At 47.1% G+C, this 19840-nt stretch overlaps 2 protein-coding genes across 2 annotated transcripts in view; both read right to left on the bottom strand.

Moving 5' to 3' along the window:
* Window positions 1-19840, bottom strand: part of LOC309569234 (tyrosinase-like) — a gene marked incomplete at its 3' end in the record, with an annotated part of 306707 nt that overhangs the window by 5145 nt on the left and 281722 nt on the right. The gene's annotated exons all lie outside the window — the stretch shown is intronic.
* Window positions 3933-12093, bottom strand: LOC309569870 (tyrosinase-like; the record flags this gene model as incomplete). The annotated part of the gene is made up of 2 exons (XM_082275862.1): window positions 11240-12093; window positions 3933-4166 (listed from the first exon to the last, which is right to left on the bottom strand). The coding sequence occupies exons 1-2, from the start codon at window positions 12032-12034 to the stop codon at window positions 3933-3935; spliced, it is 1029 nt and encodes a 342-aa protein (XP_082131988.1). The 5' UTR covers window positions 12035-12093.

Genomic DNA, 19840 nt, shown 5'->3' with positions numbered 1-19840 from the left:
TTTAGCTTCACCACGATAGAACACGATAGAAAGCTATTCAGACTTTGCAATCCCAGAGTCTGTCTCCACACAGCCCCGCTGGGCTTAACAGGCTCCTGCCTAAAGACACACCGTCACTCTCACAACTCCATGCTTCACTGGCCCACACCCTGACCTGGGCAGGGGACTTCCTGTCTCCAGAGTGGAACCCTTAATCACTGCCTGCCTCTAATAATAAAGGCTTTGCACACTACAGTCAGGCTGCTGGTCTCCAGTAAGACATGGGCACAGAGCTAGAGGCTTCTTCCCTCCCAAGAATCTTCAAAGTCTCCGGACTCCAGGACCCAATCCCATAGTTACCAATTCTGGAAAAAAACTATAGAACCAGTTTTCTCCACTAAAGCCTGGTATACACTTAGTTTTTATTTTTCATTCAACCAAGCAGGGCTGAACGAAAAAAAAAAAAATGACATCCCAGGGGGAGTCGCTGTACTAACTATCCGACATTAGTACACCGATCTCTTATGCCCTTCTATTGTCTTCTGACGGGGGGGGGGGGGGGCAGCCCCCTGCCAGAACACTATGGTCAGACTCTCAGCCATTGGCTGAGAACGCTGATTGGGAGCCGATCAGCAGACCTTTTTTGGTTATGCCCCTTCAAAAGAAGCCGGTTCTGTGGGACCCAATGCAGTACACACAAGCTGAACGTCAGCCGGTTTCTATTAAACCGGCCAATGCCGCCCGACATTCGGCCCATGTGTACTAAGCTTAAGAGTGAGGGACTCCATCCTGGAGTCATGGGCGTCCGCAGGTAAGGGCAAGGGCGGGCAAATGCCCCCTCTGGAATCTCTACTTCCCCTTTCATGTGGTTGTTAAGCCACTTTTTACCATCCTGTCTGGACTGTTTAATAATCCTGTGTGTCTGTGTGTGTGTGTTTTAAATATAATAAGCCGTTTTACCAGTTTTCAGAGGCCGAGCACCGCTTTTTATAAAACACAGACACAGGGGCACACAGGATTATTAAACAGACTGTAGACAGGATCTGAAACTTTAATTGAAAACGACAGCAGCAAGATGGGGGGGGGGGCACTGACACAGGAGCAGACAGGCAGGGTGGGGAGGGAGAGAGGACAGAGGAGGACAGGAGGGCTGTGGATGACGGAGGCACGTAAACTGACCACGGTGTCAGGGCTCAGCAGCCATGGTATGCCGTGGTCAGTTTACAGAGGGGAGGACATAGCCAGGCAGGATCAGCCAGGTATTTTAGGTAATAGAAGGGGCCAAATTACACTGCACAAGCACTGTGCTGTATAACATGCTTTAAGGGAACAGGATCATTTTTTTTGCTTTTTTTTTTGGTTAACCACTTAAGCCCCGGAGGATTTGGCTGCTAAAAGACCAGGGGGTATTTTGCGATTCGGCACTGCGTGACTTTAACGGACAATTGCGCGGTCGTGCGACGCTGTACCTAAACGAATTTGACGTCCTTTTTTTCCCACAAACAGAGCTTTCTTTTGGTGGTATTTGATCACCTGTGCGATTTTTTGATCATGCGCTATAAACAAAAAAAGAGCGACAATTTTGCAAAAATAACAATATTTTTCACATTTTTTTATATGAAATTCCCCCCCAAAAAAAAGTAAAAATCAAAATTTTTTAACATTTTAGGCCAATTTGTTTTATGCTACATATGTTTGGTAAAAAAAATTGCAAAAAGCGTATTTTAATTGGTTTGCGGGGGGGTCCGTGACCACGCGGGAACGTGCCTCCGGCGGCGCGCGCTCGCTCCCCAGAGCCTCACAGGCTAGTGACGTACCGGTACGTCACTCTGCCTGTGAGGGGCTGCCCACCCAAGTATATGTACTTGCAGCAGTCGGCAAGTGGTTAATTTGCTGTTTCAACTGTTTGTACCATCTTTGGTTTTTTTCACTAGTTGGTTGCGCTGATAATTTATTGATTATTATTTTGACCTTAAAATGATGCCCCCCCCCTGAAAAAAGTTCTGCGGACGCCCATGTCTGGAGTCCCTCACCCTGCATCAGTGAATCCTTTGTGACATGTAATCCTTCTAACACAGTGGCGGGGCACTGCAATGTCACAGTCCCCACTGGGATGATTCAATCTGTTTGTCATGGAGGCCCTTTTCACCTTAACATAAAGGAATGGGGAATCCAAAGTTCCCTGATTGTAACCAAAACAGTAAGTGAGGGATAATAGTCAAATGGGGATACCGGATTTTGTGACAACTGTCTAAGAGGTTTAGGGATGAGCTTCGAGTTTGAGTCGAACCTAAGTTCGAGTAGAACATTGGCTGTTCGCTCGTTCATAGAACTTCTAACAAATCGGGATGTTCGAACCAAATTCGAAAAATTCTAACTTTTTTTTTTTTTAAAAAGGAAAATAGGCAAAAAGGAAGGTGCTTTATTAAGTTCTAAATACAGTGAGATTGAGCAGTGATTATATATCAGCTACTAATCCATCTAGAACCATGTAGAATATCAGTTTGATTAGGGTTAGAGTTAGGAATAGGGTAACTCTAAGGGTTAGGGTTAGTGTTAGGGTTAGAGTTAGGGGGTTAGGGTAACTCTAAGGGTTAGGGTTGGGGTTCGGGTTAGGGTTAACCCTAACCCCAAGGGTTAGGGTTAGAGTTAGGGTTTGAGTAAGAGTTAGGGCTAGGGTTAACCCTAACCCTAACTCTAACCTCAACCTTTAGGGTTAGGGTTAGAGTTGGGGTTAGGGTTAGCCTTAACCCTAACCCTAACCAAACTGATATTCTACATGTTTTACATGGTTAACCCTAACCCTAACCCCAACTCTAACCCTAACCCTAAGTTAAGGGTTAGGCTTAGAGTTAGGGTTAAGGTTAGTTTAAATGCAAGTTTAAATGACATTTTTTCCTTTAGAAATGTATTTTTTGCTGTAGAAAGATATATCCATGCTACAGATCCAAAAATGTACAGGCACAATATTTAAATATCATTAAAATCACTGCTCATTTAAAAATGCTTTTTTTTTCATTGATATATGTTTTTTAGGGCATTACCCAGGTCCCCATACCCTTTTTAGGGGAAAAACTTGCATTTAAGGCTTTAAAATGAGTTCTTTTGATTTTAGAAGTTCGAATTCCCATAGACTTCAATGGAGTTTGAAAGTTCGAGTTCGGCGAACTTTTCCGATGTTTGCGGTGTTCTGTGCGAACCGAACAGGGATATGTTTGGCTCATCACTAATGAGGTTATATCCAGTGGCGGCTGGTGAATAAAAATTTGGGGAGGGTGGCAAAACCAACACCCCCACCCCCCTGGCGGGCCGGCCGGCCAGCCGGCAATCTAATCTACCACCCCCTCTCTCCTTCCTCCCCCCTCCAGGGACGGAAGGCCGGCTGGCTGCCCAGCCGGACAGCAAGCATCCTTACCTGCTCCTTCCCCGAGCAGCTTTGAGTCTCCTCCGGCCGTACGTCCCCTCCCTCATCCTGGCCAATAGGCAGTAAGATCACGTGTTTTTTTAGCCAATCAGGAAAGGGGTCTCATGACCCGCTTCCTGATTGGCTGGGAGGAGAATCAGTGTGATAATAGCGAATATTCATTCGCTGTTGTCAAACAACTGGGTGGGCTCAGGGTGCAGTGCTCTGCGCCCCGAGCCCACCCTTTTTTGGAGCCTATTAGAGCCTCTGGCTCTAATCACGTGCTTCAAGAAAAAAAATCCTCTATTGGAATCCATGCGTCCAGTGCCCTGCATGTAGATTAGGGGGCCGAACGCATGGATAGGGGGCGGCGCCCCTGCACCCCCAATGGACGGGCCGCCACTGGTCACATCCCTGAGATTTACCCTCACTTCCTGTTGCGTCTCCAAGACAGAGAGAGAAAGAGAGAGTGAGAGGGTTTTTCTGCTCTGCCAAAAAAACATTACATTGTTTCAGCTGGATATAACCTTTAAGGGGAAAAAAAGTAACATTACAATGCAGCTTGCCAACCTTCTAATGCATTTCGGAAGCTACAATTTGCCATTCTGTTGTAGGGAGGGCTGTCAAAGTTTTTCCATTGCAAAGTGTCGTTTACATCTTTGAAGGTAGGCAGTCTAGGGGCATCAGGATTAGTGCCAGGCTTCCTGTGTAGTTTTTCCAACTGATTGAAGTCATCAGCACCCAGGCAGTAAGAATCATCATAGTTGTACCCGCTGCAAATAGACTAAAAGATGGAAATATGAAAAGCTTTGTTAAGAGAAATATAAATGCCTATTTGCTGATTTTCAATATTACATCATCAGTACTCCCTGTTGCTCTTTTGTTAGTGATGGGGAGGGCATTCTTCCAGGACTGATTGGTGCTCATGTATTGATATATGAACTTTGCGCAGTCCTGGAGTACTGCAAACCCAGCCTGTGTGATGGTGTGCCCCCTAGTGTGTGTGTTTGTTGGTTAAGTGTCAACTTTTGGCCATATTTTGTATATGGCATGCTAGAATCAACAGCATGCAAGGGGTGGGTTAAAGCTTAGTTCTAATAGAAGAGCATAGCAAGGACAGTATTGGTTATCAATAATGGGAAAGGGATTTACAGGTGATTGTGATTGGTAGAAAGGGGATTCAAGTTGGTCATCATTAGTAGAGAGGGGATTCACAGATGGTTATCAATGATAGGGAGGGGATTCAAGTTGGTCATTATTAGACAAGAGGGGATTCGTAGATGGCTATCAATGATAAGGAGGAGATTCAAGGTGGTCATCATTGGTGGAAAGGGGATTCAAGATGGTCATCGACAATGAGTGTTGATGATATGTTCAAAGGTTGAGGAAAAATTCAAATAAAATATAAATGGTCCACTTTAATGTCTGCTAATAGAAAATTAGCAACCTGATTACTTGGCAATAGTGATTGTCCAAAACCTCCCAGTTCGGTTGGCACCAGAACTCCCTAACAGGGAAACCATTCGGATCTGAGCCTCAAACTCTATGTCATGGACATGCAATAGTGTCTGGCAGCTTACCTTCTCCTCCATGTCTGCATTAGAGGCCAGACTCTCCTTCTGGCTGCTTTTTATCATCTCTCCTCGCCTTTTGGCTCCACCCCAGGCTATTCCAGGAAGTCTATATTAACCAGTGCACTGCAGGTCTGCTTTTCTGTTCAACAGTGTTTTAGTTTGTGTTCCTGTCTGCCGTGTGCTACATCCACCTTTCTGTGTACCGACTTTGGCTCGTCTTTGACTACTCCTGTTTGCCTGTGACCCTGACCTTTGGCCTGTCCCTTGGTTACCCTCATCTGCCTGTTGCCCCGACCTCAGCTTACCCATCACTATCCCTTGTGTCTTGAGTGGCTGCTTCCCCTCTCTCCCTATGAAGCGTGACCCCGGGGGGCCCCAGGGGCCGCGACCTGGGCCCAGTTGCAGCCAAGTCCATCCTCATCACTAGAGGCTCTAGTGAACACCTGCTGGGTCTTAGACTCTGCGCCCTGGGGAAACTTGGGCTCAAGTTTCCTGTCTATCCGCAGCAGTCAGCTATTGGGGTCACTACCCTGCGGTGCACCCCTGTCTCCAACAGGATGCAGTTGTCACCTGGCCACAGGTGACCTGACACTCTATTAAAGTCTACGGGACCTGAAATTGAAAAATCAAAAGTCCCCATTTTGAAAGTTTATCTGCAACGTTTTGGTAATAAAAAAGGGATCCGTGTACTGCTCTGGGGTACATGTATTAGTGCAAAAGGAGCAGTAATATTATTGATGCTTAAAGTGAAACAATAAAAATTAAAAACTCCTTTAAATATAGTGCTGGGGGCCCCTCTTAGTCTGCTTGTAAAGTGGCGCATCTGTTCCGCATATAGAACCTGCTGCAGCAAAACTGATATTTGTAAAGAAAAAAGAAATTACATTTAAATTGATTATCGTGGCTGCAAGTTGTTGCTGGCAATACAAAAAAAAATTTAAAAACAGTGTGGGGTCCCTTCCCGTGCATACCAGGCCCTTTAGCTCTGGGATGGATTTTAAGGGTAAACCACGCCAACATTTTTTTAAAAACAGCATGGGGTCCCCCCAAAATCAGAACCAGACCCTTATCCGAGCATGCAGCCTGCCAGGTCAGGAAAAGGGGGGGGGGCGAGCGAATGCCTCCCCTCCTGAACCATACCAGGATCTGTCCCCCCCAACCCAAAGCAAATTTTCCCCATGTTGATGGGCACTAGGGCCTCTACCCCACAACACCCTGGGCAGTGGTTGTAGGGATCTGCAGGCAGGGGGCTTTTTGGAATCTGAAAGCCCCTTTTACAAAGGAATTCCCAGATCCTGCCCCCTACTCATTAAATAAAAAGGGGCCAAAAATAAATAAAGACAGGAGATTTTTGTTTTTGATATTTCCTTTATAGAAAAAAATGTTCCCTGATGTAGATCCATCGTCAATCACGACGCACCGCAGGACCCCCCCCCCCCCAAAAAAAAAACACACCGCTTGTGACGAAGGCTAACCGCTGAATGCCTGCTCCTCTGTTTGACAGTTCTTAAATGTGTAAGGGCGGGGCCACCTGGTGACGTCATCGTCACCTGCTCCAAAGCACAACCCCCCCCCCCCCTGCATTATGAGGGCATGTGGTCCGGTATGTTTCCGATTTTTATAATTTTCTATTGCTGGCAAATTTAGTGTAGCAGGTTTTCCAGGCATTGGGCCTAATGTGGGTCTGCCATTGTTACCGGTGACACCTTCAGCCCATTTAGGCTGAATACCCAAGAGTGAGATCTGAGTCAAAGACCAATCTTTGGTTTGTTTTGTTTATTTGATATACAGTAGGGGATGGGAGAAGGGAATGAGTGGGATACTCCTCTGGCTCAGTCTTGACGCCGGCTGGATGCCGACCAACGCTTGCTGGCACTTGAAAGCTGACTTGCTAAACCGTACTTGAACTTGACTTCTGACACTCTGGTTAGCTCAAAAGTCCTGTACTGTACTGAGACTTGACTACTGACTCTCTGGTTTGCTCAAAAGTCCTGAAAGCAGCTCCGTCCAGCCCTTCACTGACTGAGGTATCTCCAGTGGCGGCCGGTGTGTTGGGGGCGCAGGGGCGCCGCCCCCCCATCCATGCGTCCGGCCCCCTAATCTGCATGCATGGCGCCGGACACATGGAGCTTAATGGATTTTTCTTTTTTTTACATCACCTGATTAGAGGCAGAGCCTCTAATAGGGTGATGCAAAGGGTTCACTTGGGGCGAAGAGGAGTGTGTCCCCAGCCCACCCATTGTGTGACAATAGCGAATGAAAATTCGCTATTGCCACACCGATCCTCCTCCTGGCCAATCAGGAAGCGCGTCTGATACGCGCTTCCTGATTGGCTGCAAGGCAAACCCCATGCCATTGGCCAAGGAGGAGGCGGGAGTGGGAGGACTGCAGGAGACACGCCAGGGGACAGAGTGAGGAGAAGCCGCCGCTGGGACTGAAGAGAAACCACCGCCAGGTAAGTGCATTGGTCTCGGGGGGGAAGCCCACACTGCATTGAAGGGGGCACGCACGCTGGTCTCTGCATTGATGGGGGCATGCTGTGGCACTCTGCATTGATGGGGGCATGCTGTGGCACTCTGCAATGATTGGGGGCACGCTGTGGCACTCTGCATTGATTGGGGGGCACGCTGTGGCATTCTGCATTGATTGGGGGGCATTCTGTGGCACTCTGCATTGATTGGGGGGCATGCTGTAGCACTCTGCATTGATTGAGGGGCACGCTGTGGCACTCTGCATTGATTGGGGGGCATGCTGTAGCACTCTGCATTGTTTGGGGCATGCTGTGGCACTCTGCATTGATTGGGGGCACACTGTGGCACCCTGCATTGATTGGGGGGCACGCTGTGGCACTCTGCATTGATGGGGCATGCTGTGGCACTCTGCATTGATTGGGGGCACGCTGTGGCACTCTGCATGGAATGGGGGGCACGCTGTGGCATTCTGCATTGATTGGGGGGCATGCTGTGGCACTCTGCATTGATGGGGGCATGCTGTGGCACTCTGCATTTGCTTGGGGGGGCACGCTGTGGCACGCTGCATTGATTGGGGGCACGCTGTGGCACTCTGCATTGATTGGGTGGCACGCTGTAGCACTCTGCATTGATTGGGGGCATGCTGTGGCACTCTGCATTGATGGGGGCATGCTGTGGCACTCTGCATTTATTGGGGGGCATGCTGTGGCACTCTGCATTGATTGGGGGGCACGCTGTGGCACTCTGCATTGATGGGGGCATGCTGTAGCACTCTGCATTGATGGGGCATGCTGTGGCACTCTGCATTGATTTGGGGCACGCCGTGGCACTCTGCATTGATTGGGGGGCATGCTGTGGCATTCTGCATTGATTGGGGGGCATGCTGTGGCACTCTGCATGGATGGGGGCATGCTGTGGTAGTCTGCATTGATTGGGGGGCACGCTGTGGCACGCTGCATTGATTGGGGGCACGCTGTGGCACTCTGCATTGATTGGGTGGCACGCTGTGGCACTCTGCATTGATTGGGGGCACGCTGTGGCACTCTGCATTGATTGGGGGCACGCTGTGGCATTCTGCATTGATTGGGGGGCATGCTGTGGCACTCTGCATTGACGGGGGCATGCTGTGGCACTCTGCATTGATTGGGGGGGAACGCTGTGGCACTCTGCATTGATTGGGGGGCATGCTGTGGCACTCTGCATTGACGGGGGCATGCTGTGGCACTCTGCATTGATTGGGGGGGAACGCTGTGGCACTCTGCATTGATTGGGGGCACGCTGTGGCATTCTGAATTGATTGGGGGCATGCTGTAGCGCTCTGCATTGATTGGGGGCACGCTGTGGCGCTCTGCATTGATTGGGGGCACGCTGTGGCACTCTGCATTGATTGGGGGCACGCTGGTCACTCATTTTTTTGTTTGCGCCCCCCCAAAAATTTGGAGCACCAGCCGCCACTGGGTATCTCTCTGTATACTGCTTCTGCTGCTGCAACTCTCAACACTGTATACTGCACACTGCACGCTGTACACTTTAACACTTCAGGGCCCAACCGCTGGCGCCCCCTTTGCACTTTAGGGTCCACTCACTAGGCACCCCCTCTAAACTTCAGGGTCCTCACTGGCTTCCGCTCCGGCTAGCTAGCTCCTGGATCCCTCTGACCTTCACCGGAGTGGTCCCCTCACACTAAGCAGACCCCCAGGGGCAGTACTCACGAACTGGAAATGCTTTCCTGAAACGTTACCCCTCTCAGCTCCGCTGGTCCTCTGCACACCGGATCCTCTCTGCAGCTCAGCTCAGCCTTCTGTCACCTCAGGCAAGCCGCTCAGGACGCCCAATCCTTCTGACAGGAGGAGAGACAGCTGTACTCTCCCTCCTGGGACTCTGATTCCCGCCAAAGACGCTGCGTTATGGGCTCCCCTCAAACTTATACCCACTCCCAGAATGCTGTGCGGCAGAATCTGCCTTTCTGGGGTAGATACAGGCCTGAGTGTACCATTGGCTGGGTTTCCTCCACTGACCAATGAGAACCCTCTCATGGAGCACAGTGGGAAGACTCCCCAGTCTCAACAGCCACACCTGGGAGACATGAAAGCCCAGCTGAAAATCATGGCCCTGCTGTTAGGCAGCCAAGGCCCACTATACGTAGCAGAAAACAAATTGGCCTAAAATGTTAAAAAATTTAGATTTTTACTTTTTTTTTGAGAATTTCATATAAAAAAATGTGAAAAATATTGTTATTTTTTCCAGAATTGTCGCTTATCCAGAATTTTGTTTATAGAGCAAAAATTAAAAATCGCACAGGTGATCAAATACCACCAAAAGAAATCTCTGTTTATGAGAAAAAAAGGACGTCAATTTTGTTTGGGTACAGCGTCGCACGACCGCGCAATTGTCATTTAAACTCACGCAGTGCCGAATCGCAAATAGGGCCTGGTCATTGAGCAGCCAAATCCTCCGGGGCTTAAGTGGTGTTATACAGCTAAATACGGGTAAAGCATGTTATACAGTGCAGTGTTTGTGCTGTGTCATTTTGCCCCCTGTAACACCTAAAAAATCCTGGCTGATCCTGCCAGTTTCTACCCTCCCCCCTGTACGCTGAACAAGGTGTATCATGACTTCTGAGCCCTGACACCGTGGTTTAGCGTAGGTGTCTCCGTCATCCGCAGCCCTCCTGTCCTCCTCTCCCTCCCCTCCCTGCCTGTCAGCTCTCACTGGCGCCGCTCTGCTCCCCTCCCCACTGCTACAAAACTATGTTATGTATACCTCATCCTCTCTGTTAGATTACAATCTCTATCCTAGTTCCTGTGCTTTATTAACCACTTCTGGACCAGAAGGTTTTGCCCCCTTAATGACCAGGCCCTGTTTTGTGATTCGGCACTGCGTTACTTTAACGGACAATTGCGCGGTTATGCAACGCTATACCCAAATAAAATTGATGTCCTTTTTTTCCCCACAAATAGAGCTTTCTTTTGGCTTTATTTGATCACCTGTGTGATTTTTATTTTTTGCGCTATAAACAAAAAAAGAGCGACAATTCTGGAAAAAAAAAAAAAAACAATATTTTTCACATTCTGCTATATCTCTCCCGGCAAGGAGTGTTGTCTCCAAGGGTTAGAGAGGCTGCATTCACCCCTTTTTTATGGATAGTGTAGGACCCACTGATAATGGGGTACTTTGACGTAGTGGTGGGCTTGAGCACGATATGGCCATATGGTGGGACCAAATCCCCATTTTATTTATGGATTGTCTCCATATTTGAGAGTCATTTCTTTTGCATGTGTGCGCTATTCTTTTTTAATACACATTCTGCTATATGACATTCTCAAAAAAAAAAATTAAAAATTAAAATTTTTTAACATTTTAGGCCAATTTGTATTTTGCTACATATTTTTGGTAAAAAAAAAATCGCAATAAGCGCAAAAGTTATCACGTCTACTAACTACGGGAAAGATTTATGTCATTTTTAATGGTTTTTTTTTTTACTAGTATTGGCGGCGATCTGCGTTTTTTTTGCATGACTGCGACATTGCGGCGGACAGATCGGACACCTAACTGACATTTTTGACACTTTTGAGGGGACCAGTGACATTAATACATTTCTGCTATATAACATTCCCACAAAAAAAATGTGTATTTTGCTACATATTTCTGGTAAAAAAAAATCTTTCCCAATTTCCTATCAGATGAAATTGTTGTCAACCCCACAAAGTCAGAGGAAATCTAAACCGGACAGAACCTCTAATCCCTCCCCACTTTTGGCTGCAATTACACTGTATATCTATTGGTAAAAATAGTTATAGTTTCCTACTTACCTTCCACAAGGCAAAATGTGAGTGTTGACTGAGAAACCCTTGCTCATCGTTGTTCCCTAAGAAGTCATCAGTACAGATTGAGCAGTTTTCCTCTCCTCTCCAGTCCCAATAAGGAAGGGCAAAGTTCTCATCCCCCGTCATGAGCTGAATTTGTCTCTCCAGGAAGAGGAGACCCAGACGATGCCAACCGGGAAAAGCCGGACCTTTATGTGCATAGTTTGTGGCATCATCAAAGGTCCCATTCTTTAGAATTGGCTTTATGGAGTAGTAATGGATCCAGGAAAAAACATCATAGATGGCGGCATCAACAAAGCGGTATGTGTCCTTGTGATGGCGGTCTCCGGTGTAGAGGATGACAAAGTCCTGACTTTTTGTGAATTTGGCCAGTGCCAAGTAGCTGAAAAATCTTTTCCTTTCAAGGAAAGAAAGTTCTCGGATTTCCTTCCGCACTATGGTGATTTTGCGGTCACATTTTTCTCCGAAATGCCCGTACCTACAGTCACCACAATTGTAACCACTGTAGTTTCCAAAGCACTCGCAGGCATGGTCAAAGTAATACGTTGGCCAGTCTAGGCGGTCATCATTGTGTTGGGGCACTTGGCCAGAATCACCCAAAACAGGCACAATATGGTTTCTGCATATGCCACGGCCTGAGAGCCAGCCACAGGAGCCTTGGTCCTTCCAATCTGGGCAACATTTTTTGGCTTCTAATGCATTACCTGTGACACAGGCCCGTGGGAACTGACCCTGGACCAAATTATAGCAAAGAACAAGGACAACACAAAAGACAATCATGGCTTGCTGCAGAAAAATCAACTCCTAGAGAGGACAGTGGAGCCAGAGATTTTAGGAACTCAAGCCTAAACAAAAAAAGAAAGGTGTTGTAAAAGAATTTTAAAACACATATAAAACTTTAATGGGAAATTATCATGTACATTCAGCAAGTAGACCTTTCACATTTTCACATTTTTACACCCTTATTATTCTGCATTTTGCTTATTCAAATGAAAATAATAATAATAATAATAATAATAATAATAATAATATACAGCTCACAGAATAACAACATGAAAACTGTGTAAATCAGAATAAATAATACATAAAACTATAGCCTGTTGCAATCTTACATAATTCCACCTGCTGTCTTGACCAATGAGGAGGGAGTCCTGGACAGCCGAGACTCTCGTGCAACATTGCTGAATCGAAAGGGGGCTCAGGTAAGTATTAGGGGGGCTGAGGGGGGCCGCTTCACACAGAATGCTTTTTATCTTAATGCATAGAATGCACCTTCTGCCTTTAGAACCACTTTCATTTATATTTAATATTTTTTTTTTTTGTTAAATCAGTGTTAAACCCTCAGCATTTTTTTTTTAGCTGAGCCCATTGAGCACAATAGAAAAAAAAACTCCCCAGTAAACCATCAATTAAAATTCTTACCCCGCCACCTGCAGTTTACAACTTTTAATGCTGCTGGCTACTACTCTCAGTGCTGCATCCGTGAACTTCCAGTTAACAGTGGACAGTGCAGTCTCTAGAGAGTCTGTTAGCTTGGAGGGGGGAAGAGAAGGGAGGGGTAGGGGAGTGCCTTGCCATCCTAAGCTACAGGGCTGTGTGTTTCTATTGATCCACACAGTGTGGGGTGACAGCTTTAGGGCCTGCATGCAAGGGTGGCTCCATAGAATGCTGCAAGAGTGCCAGGCAGGACTGGAACAAGGGGTGGGCAGAGGGGTGGCTGCCCTGGGTACCGTAGTATCATGTGAGGTGTTGGGCGCCACAAGGAGATTGAGGGGGAGGGGATTTGGGTTAGTAGGGGGAATTTGCGGGGTGCCAGGGGACAAGTATGGTTCTAGGAGGGGAAATTTGGGGGGGGGGGTGCTAAAAGTGGTGATTTAAGGGATTTGTGTTGGGAGGGGGGATGGGGCAAGAAGATTTGTACTAGCAGGGAGGGATTTGTGGGGAATTTGTGCTGGGAAGGGTTGGGTTTGAAGTAGCAGGAGGGTAATGTGTACTAAAAGGGGACATTTTAGGGGTAGAGGGTTTGAGCTAGTATGTGTGAATTATTTTGTTTGGGGGGGACATTTGAGCTGGTGGGATTTGGAGAATAGGGGGGCAAGGACTGAGAGGGGGGATTTCAGCAGGGGGGCAGATTTGTACTGGAGGGGAAATTTATTCTTAGGGGTAAGCATGCAAATTTGTGCTCAGTGTTATTGTTGTTGTTATTTCTTGGCACAGCAGCACAATTAATATTTAGGACATAATTGCTGACCCCCCCCCCTTTTGTGTCGCAGGTGCTATTTTTTATGCCTAAGCAGTGTGCATGTGTGTGTTTTTTTTTTCCTGGCACAGCATCACTAATATTATTTAGGGAATAATTGCTGTCCCCCCCTTCTGCGTTGCAGGTGCTATTCCTTCTGCAACAGCAGGGGTTTTCTATTGTTTTTTTTGGCGCAGCAGCACTAATTTTATTTAGGGCATAATTGCTGTCCCCCCTTTTGAGTTATAGTTGCTATTCCTTCTGCATCAGCAGGGGTTTTTTTTTTTGTTTTATTAGGTTTTTCTTTACTAAAAAAAAAACTATAATAAATCCGTTTATAGTGCACCAACCACAAAAGTAGCACCATATTCCTTTCCCACACTCTATATTAAAAAGTTATAAAAATCCCCCCCCCCCCAAAAAAATAAAAAAACAATAATAAAACGGTTTATAGTGCACCAAGCACAAACGTATTGCACCCAAGCATCATATTTTCATCCCACATTCTATAATAATAAGTTATAAACCCCCCCAAAAATCCCTATTATGTCCAAAAGGCCAACAAGGCGCGGCAGACGCTCACAGCCTCTAAAAGAGAGCAAGCAGCCTCTATGTCCACAGGGAAAAGTGGTGGCCACAGACATGGTGCATCCTCTGCAGGGGGGGCATGCTTGTCCTTTTTTTCCGGTGCTGGCCGTGTTATTGAGCCACAACATGCAGAAGAGTTGGGTGGAGTGGATAACTAAGCCGTCCTCATCCTCTGCCACACAGGCTCATACTAGTTTGCCTTCCACCGCAGCTCCCAAAGTGGCCCATTCCACAGGCTCCTTCTCCACAGCTACTCCTTCCATAGCCTCACCATTATGCCCGGGGGATGCAACTATGCATGCAATTATTCAATCATAGTGTCAGTTAGATGATGGAGGAGGAGGCGTAGCAATTTGAATTCTCCGATGTTGGTTCCCAGGTTGAGCAAGGGAATAACGTGAGCCTAGAGAGAGGGGGTGACAAAGACGGACAAGAAACTAGCTGTCATGTTCCCCCAGCTGCAGCATACTGCCAAGTTTTCTCAAGTGACGAGGAGGGAGGGGATGATGAGGTCACTGACTCTACTTGGGTGCTTGAGAGAATAGAGGAGGAAAGTGAGGAGGAGGCAGCACAACTCACATGAGGCATGTCCTCCGGAGGCAGGCTTAAGGGCAACCACCCTATAGCATCACACCACAGAGCTCCACAGGTGCAGGGCACTGCTAACGCCCTGCTGACTTCCAAAAAATTAATTGGTGTGGCTTTTTTTCAAAACATGTGCAGCAGACTGCAGCGCTGCTGTTTGCAATCTCTGTCTGAAGTGGATCAAGCATGGCCAGAACACCAGCTGCTTGGGCACCACATGCTTGACAAGACATACAACGACCTGCCATGCAGTCTGTTGGCAACAGCACCTAAAAGACCCACATCATAAAAAATGCAGACTTCTCCTTGCTCCTCATCTGGGATCTCTACCCCTACTATACTTCATGTCCTCTCAAAACCTGTACTGAGAGGGATAATGGTATAGCAATGAGTGCCACAGATACTTGCACTCAATCTGCTAGCAGTACACCACCTGTTGATTTGGCCAGCAGGCAAATTTCGCTACCCCAGTTGCTTAACTGTACAAAAAAATACTGCCCCAGCCATCCACATGCTCAGCGTCTAAATGCTAGCTTGGCCAAATTGCTAGCACTGCAACTGCTGCCTTTTCATCTGGTAGACTCTGCCCCCTTTCATGAATTTGCAGAATGTGTTGTACCCCAATGGAAGGTTCCAAAAATAAATTTATTTTCACGTAAGGCCATTCCAGCTCTTTACTATCACGTGGAAGGCAATGTTTTGGCCTCGTTAGACAGAGCGGTCAGAAGGAAGGTTCACATTACTGCTGACTCATGATACAGCAGGCATGGTCAGGGATGTTACATTTCCTTTACGCACACTGGCTAACTCTGCTGGCAGCTGGGAAGGATGCGGGACAGGGTTCAGTGCTGGAGCTTGTTCCGCCACAGCACCTCCAAAAAGCTGGTGGTGATTCTGCCTCTTCTTCTTCCTCTATGGCCTCTTCTGCTTAATTGTCCTCAGAACCAGCAGTGCTGCCTAAGCATTCAAGGAGCTACGCAAGCAGTAAGGCTAAAGGCTAAAAGATGTCACTCAGTGCTTCAGTTGATCTGTCTTGGGGACAGGAGCCACACCGGGGCAGAGATTTGGTCGGCTCTGCAGGGTCAGGCTCAGAGGTGGTTGACGCCACAGAAGCTTGAGCCAGGTATGCGACAATGTCACCAATCTCCTTTCTGCCCTCTGACAGGGATACTTGACACATGTTCCATGCTTGGCACATGTCCTGAATTTGGTGGTGCAGCGTTTCTTGAACAGGTACCTGAGCTTACAAGATCTTCTGAGGCAGGCCAGAAAAGTCTGTGGCCATTTCCGGTGGTCATACAATGCCAGTGCTTGGCTGGCTGACATTCAACGGGAATTCAACCTGCCTCATTTGTGACATGCCCACCAGATGGATCTCAACATTGGCAATGCCGCAGTGGCTGCACGCAGCAGAGGGCCATCAATGAGTACCTGTGTGAGTATGGCACAAGTACAGGCTCGGGGGAGCTTGGCTTCTTTTTGCCATGCCAGTGGCTGCTGATAAAGGATGCATGCACTGTCCTGTCACCATTTGAGGAGGCCACAAGGATGGTGAGCCGCAACGATGCAAGATACCATTCCTGCAGGGCCGCAAAACACACAGGAGGAAGAGGAGGAGGAGGAGGATTGTGACAGCATGCATAACATACAGCAGTCTTCAAGGGATGGTTTTCATTCCCCAGAAACCCCAGGAATTGTATGCAGCTGGGGAGAGGTTGCTTCTGACAATGTCATCCTTAGTGACCTAGAGGACTCAGGATCTCATGCCTCCTTAAACTTACGCTGCATGAGCTCCCTAATTCTGCAATGCCTGTGAAAGGACCCGAGGTTTCATGGTATCATGGAAAGGGATCATGATTGGTTGGCAACCCTTCTTGTTCCACATTACAAGGGTAAAGTTGCAGAGCTCATCCTGCCTTCGCAGAGGGAGCAGAGGATGAAACATCTTAAGGACACCTTGAAGAAAAATGTAGATTAAGATAAAAGAGTGTGTCTGTCCACAGACTCCGTTAACCAGCTGACATTTATCAAAATTAATCAGTCCTGGTTCAACAGCAGCTATCAAGCCCCTGATGCTGATTTAACTGATTGAATTTGCCTGGGATCTGGGATCCCTTGAAGACTGCCTATCTTATTCCTGAATATTGATTATGCTAGCCTCCAACAACATTTTTGTTTTACGGCACCACCAACATCCAAGGCACAATTTTTCTGCACCAGTTTGACAGGTGCATGTAATTTCAATTTTTTTTTTTAAATTTTTAACAGCAGGGCTCGTTCCTGTGCCCAACAAGACTAACTGCGAGGGGTTACAGTGTTCAGGCACCACCAACACCCAAGGCACAATTTTTCTGCACCTGTTTGACAGGTGCATGTAATTTCAATTTTTTTTCTTCTAATTTTTAACAGCAGGGCCAGTTTCTGCATCCAGCAAGAGTAACTGTGAGGGGTTACAGTGTTCAGGCACCACCAACACCCAAGGCCCAAATTTTCTGCACCTGTTTGACAGGTGCATGTAATTGCAGTTTTTTTTTTTTAACAGCAGCGCCATTCCTCTGCCCAGCAAGAGTAACTGTAAGGGTGTACAGCATTCAGGCACCACTAGGAATGGGTGAACGGTTTGGGCCGAGCATAAGTTTGGCCTAAACATCGCCCATTCAGGTACTCGCCTAACACCTGAACTTTCTCGGCACTTATCGGGATGTTCGCCTGCTGAGCGCACAGTCAATAGGTTGTTAAGGCTTCCATGCTGAGAGCTGAATTTGAAAAAGTAATTGTAAGAAGAAAATGTAAATTGAAAAAAATTGGGGTAAAAACAGCTTGGGGGACTCTTTGGGTCTTGTATGGCTTTTAAGGGGAACCCCATGACAGAATTAAGAATAAAAATGGTGTGCCCCCCTGTGACGGTGGCGGGTATCAGACCCCTGGCCTTCTCATCCACCTCGTGACCAAAGACCAAGCAATCTCACACCCTGCCGTCACTTGCGTAACAATGCCACTCTCAGCTGCCCCCAGCACACAGATTGTCCAGCTTGCGGGACCACAATCTAGATGCCAGCAGACTGAGAGCGTTTGTCACCGGGTTAATTAAACGATTAACCCTTTCGCTGCCACCACCGCTACGTTTGAGCTTAGCGGACGCTCCTGATTTTACCAATATCAATTATGACTTTAGAATAACCGTCTGTAACACACTGTCACATGACAAGAATGATTCAGATAGGTTAGCCTAAACAGTACAAATATCAATTATGACTTTAAAATAACTGTCTATAACACACAGTAGCGCTCTTCAGGAGGCAGATTCGTTTGGGTCAAGTTGCGTTTAAGAGCTTAGAGACAAAGTTAACACTTTTCAAAAGAAGGTTTAATTATAAGAAAGGTTTAAAATTGGTGCGAATAAAAATATTTACAGAAAAATGGGTTACAAAGAAATAGAGACACAATACAGCAATTAAGAAATAGGAGAATAAAAGAATGAAAATACTTGCATTAAAACGGTACTGGTATTACCTTCGTTTCAAAGTTGAACAGGTATGTTTGGTTCCCCTTGGGCGGTGTTATGCCTTCGATCTTAGGATTAGAACTGAGCTCTCTCTCAGTTCCTGTGTTTTTCTCTGACCCTCCAGGGGGTGTCACCAGAAGTACTCAGCCAATGGCTCTGAGTCTATAAACTGCTAAATGACCTCCCGCGTTGACAGATTCATAAAAGCACTCATATCTGGACATATGAAACGGTGACACGCTCGAAACCGATATTTCATGGTCCGGTTTGGAATGTCCTATCTTTAGACACTAAACATGGGTTAGCACGAAATAACCTCTGACCTGTACGGCATTGGATCGCTAGCTTGCCTTTCCTAGGCATGACGGTGTCCGTGCTGGGACTTAATTCGATTGGTACTTTATGGGGCACCCAAATATCTACTTTTTGGTAATATGTTATGTTCGGCGATGATTTGAGCATGGATTGTGAGATGTAAGTTAACAATTTGGCTTTGAGAATGTACAAAGCAATTTCACTGGACATCTAATCTGACCCCTTGCTGTCCTCAGAGACACAACTCCTGCTTGGTCAAGCTGCTTGTGTATATTAAAGGTGTGAAAAATGTCAGCTTAGCAGAAACCTGGCATATAGTGAGCCAGGGGGTCATTAAACTGTCAAAAGGCGCGAGGATGAGGCTGGTAAGAATGACCCATTTGGTTTTAACACTGTCACACAAGATGGATGCTTGTGACAGCGTTTGAACGAAATGGCGGCCTGACAAACTAGCGTGCCAACGCAAGATATCATTACACCCCCCCCCCCCAAAAAAAATCTATACCAGGCCCTTTGGTTCTGGTAAAGATTTTAAGGGGAACTCCATGCCCAAATGTAAAAAAAAAATGGCGTGGACAAGCTAGCACCCCCTCCTGAACCATACCAGGCTGCTTGTCCTTAACATACGGAGGATGCCTTGGGGTGCACCCCAAAGCACCATGTCCCCATGTTGATGAGGACAATGGCCTCTTACCGACAACCCTGGGCTGTGGTTGTTGGGGTCTGCTGGTGGGGGGCTTATCAGAATCTGGAAGCCCCCTTTAACAAGGGTGTACCCAGATCCCCCCCCCCCATGTGAATGGGTATGGGGTACCCCTACCCGTTCACCAAAAAAGTACAAAAACTGTCTTGTGTGTTTAATTTTTTGTACACTTTTTTGGTGAATGGGTAAGGAATCAGCATACGATGTACCCGATACCCATTTACATAGGGGGGGCCTGAGATCTGGGGGCTTCCTTGTAAAAGGTGTCTTCCAGATTCGGATAAGCTCCCCACCTGCAGAGCCTGGCAACCACAGCCTAGGGTTGTCGAGAAGAGGCCCTTGTCCCCATCAACATGGGGACAGGGTGCCCCAGAGCAACCCCCCTCTTGTTGAGGGCATGTGGCTTGGTATGGTCCAGGAGGGGGGGGGGTGCTTGCTTGTCACTTCGTTTTTCCTGACCAGGCTGCGTGCCAAGATAAGGGTCTGGTATGTATTTTGGGGTGGACTCTATACCGTTTTCTTCTTTTTTTTAACTGTATTGCCGGGAGCCTGCAATACATTACAGCTGCGAGCAAGCTTGAATGACATTTTTTCCTTTAGAAATGTCAGTATTGCTGCAGCAGGCTCCATACATCGTACAGATGGGCCACT

The sequence above is a fragment of the Pelophylax lessonae genome (assembly GCF_965119305.1).
Source record: "Pelophylax lessonae genome assembly, chromosome: 13".
Lineage (NCBI taxonomy): Eukaryota > Metazoa > Chordata > Amphibia > Anura > Ranidae > Pelophylax > Pelophylax lessonae.
The sequence above is the reverse complement of the archived record's forward strand: the minus strand, read 5'-3'. Positions and strand labels throughout refer to the sequence as shown.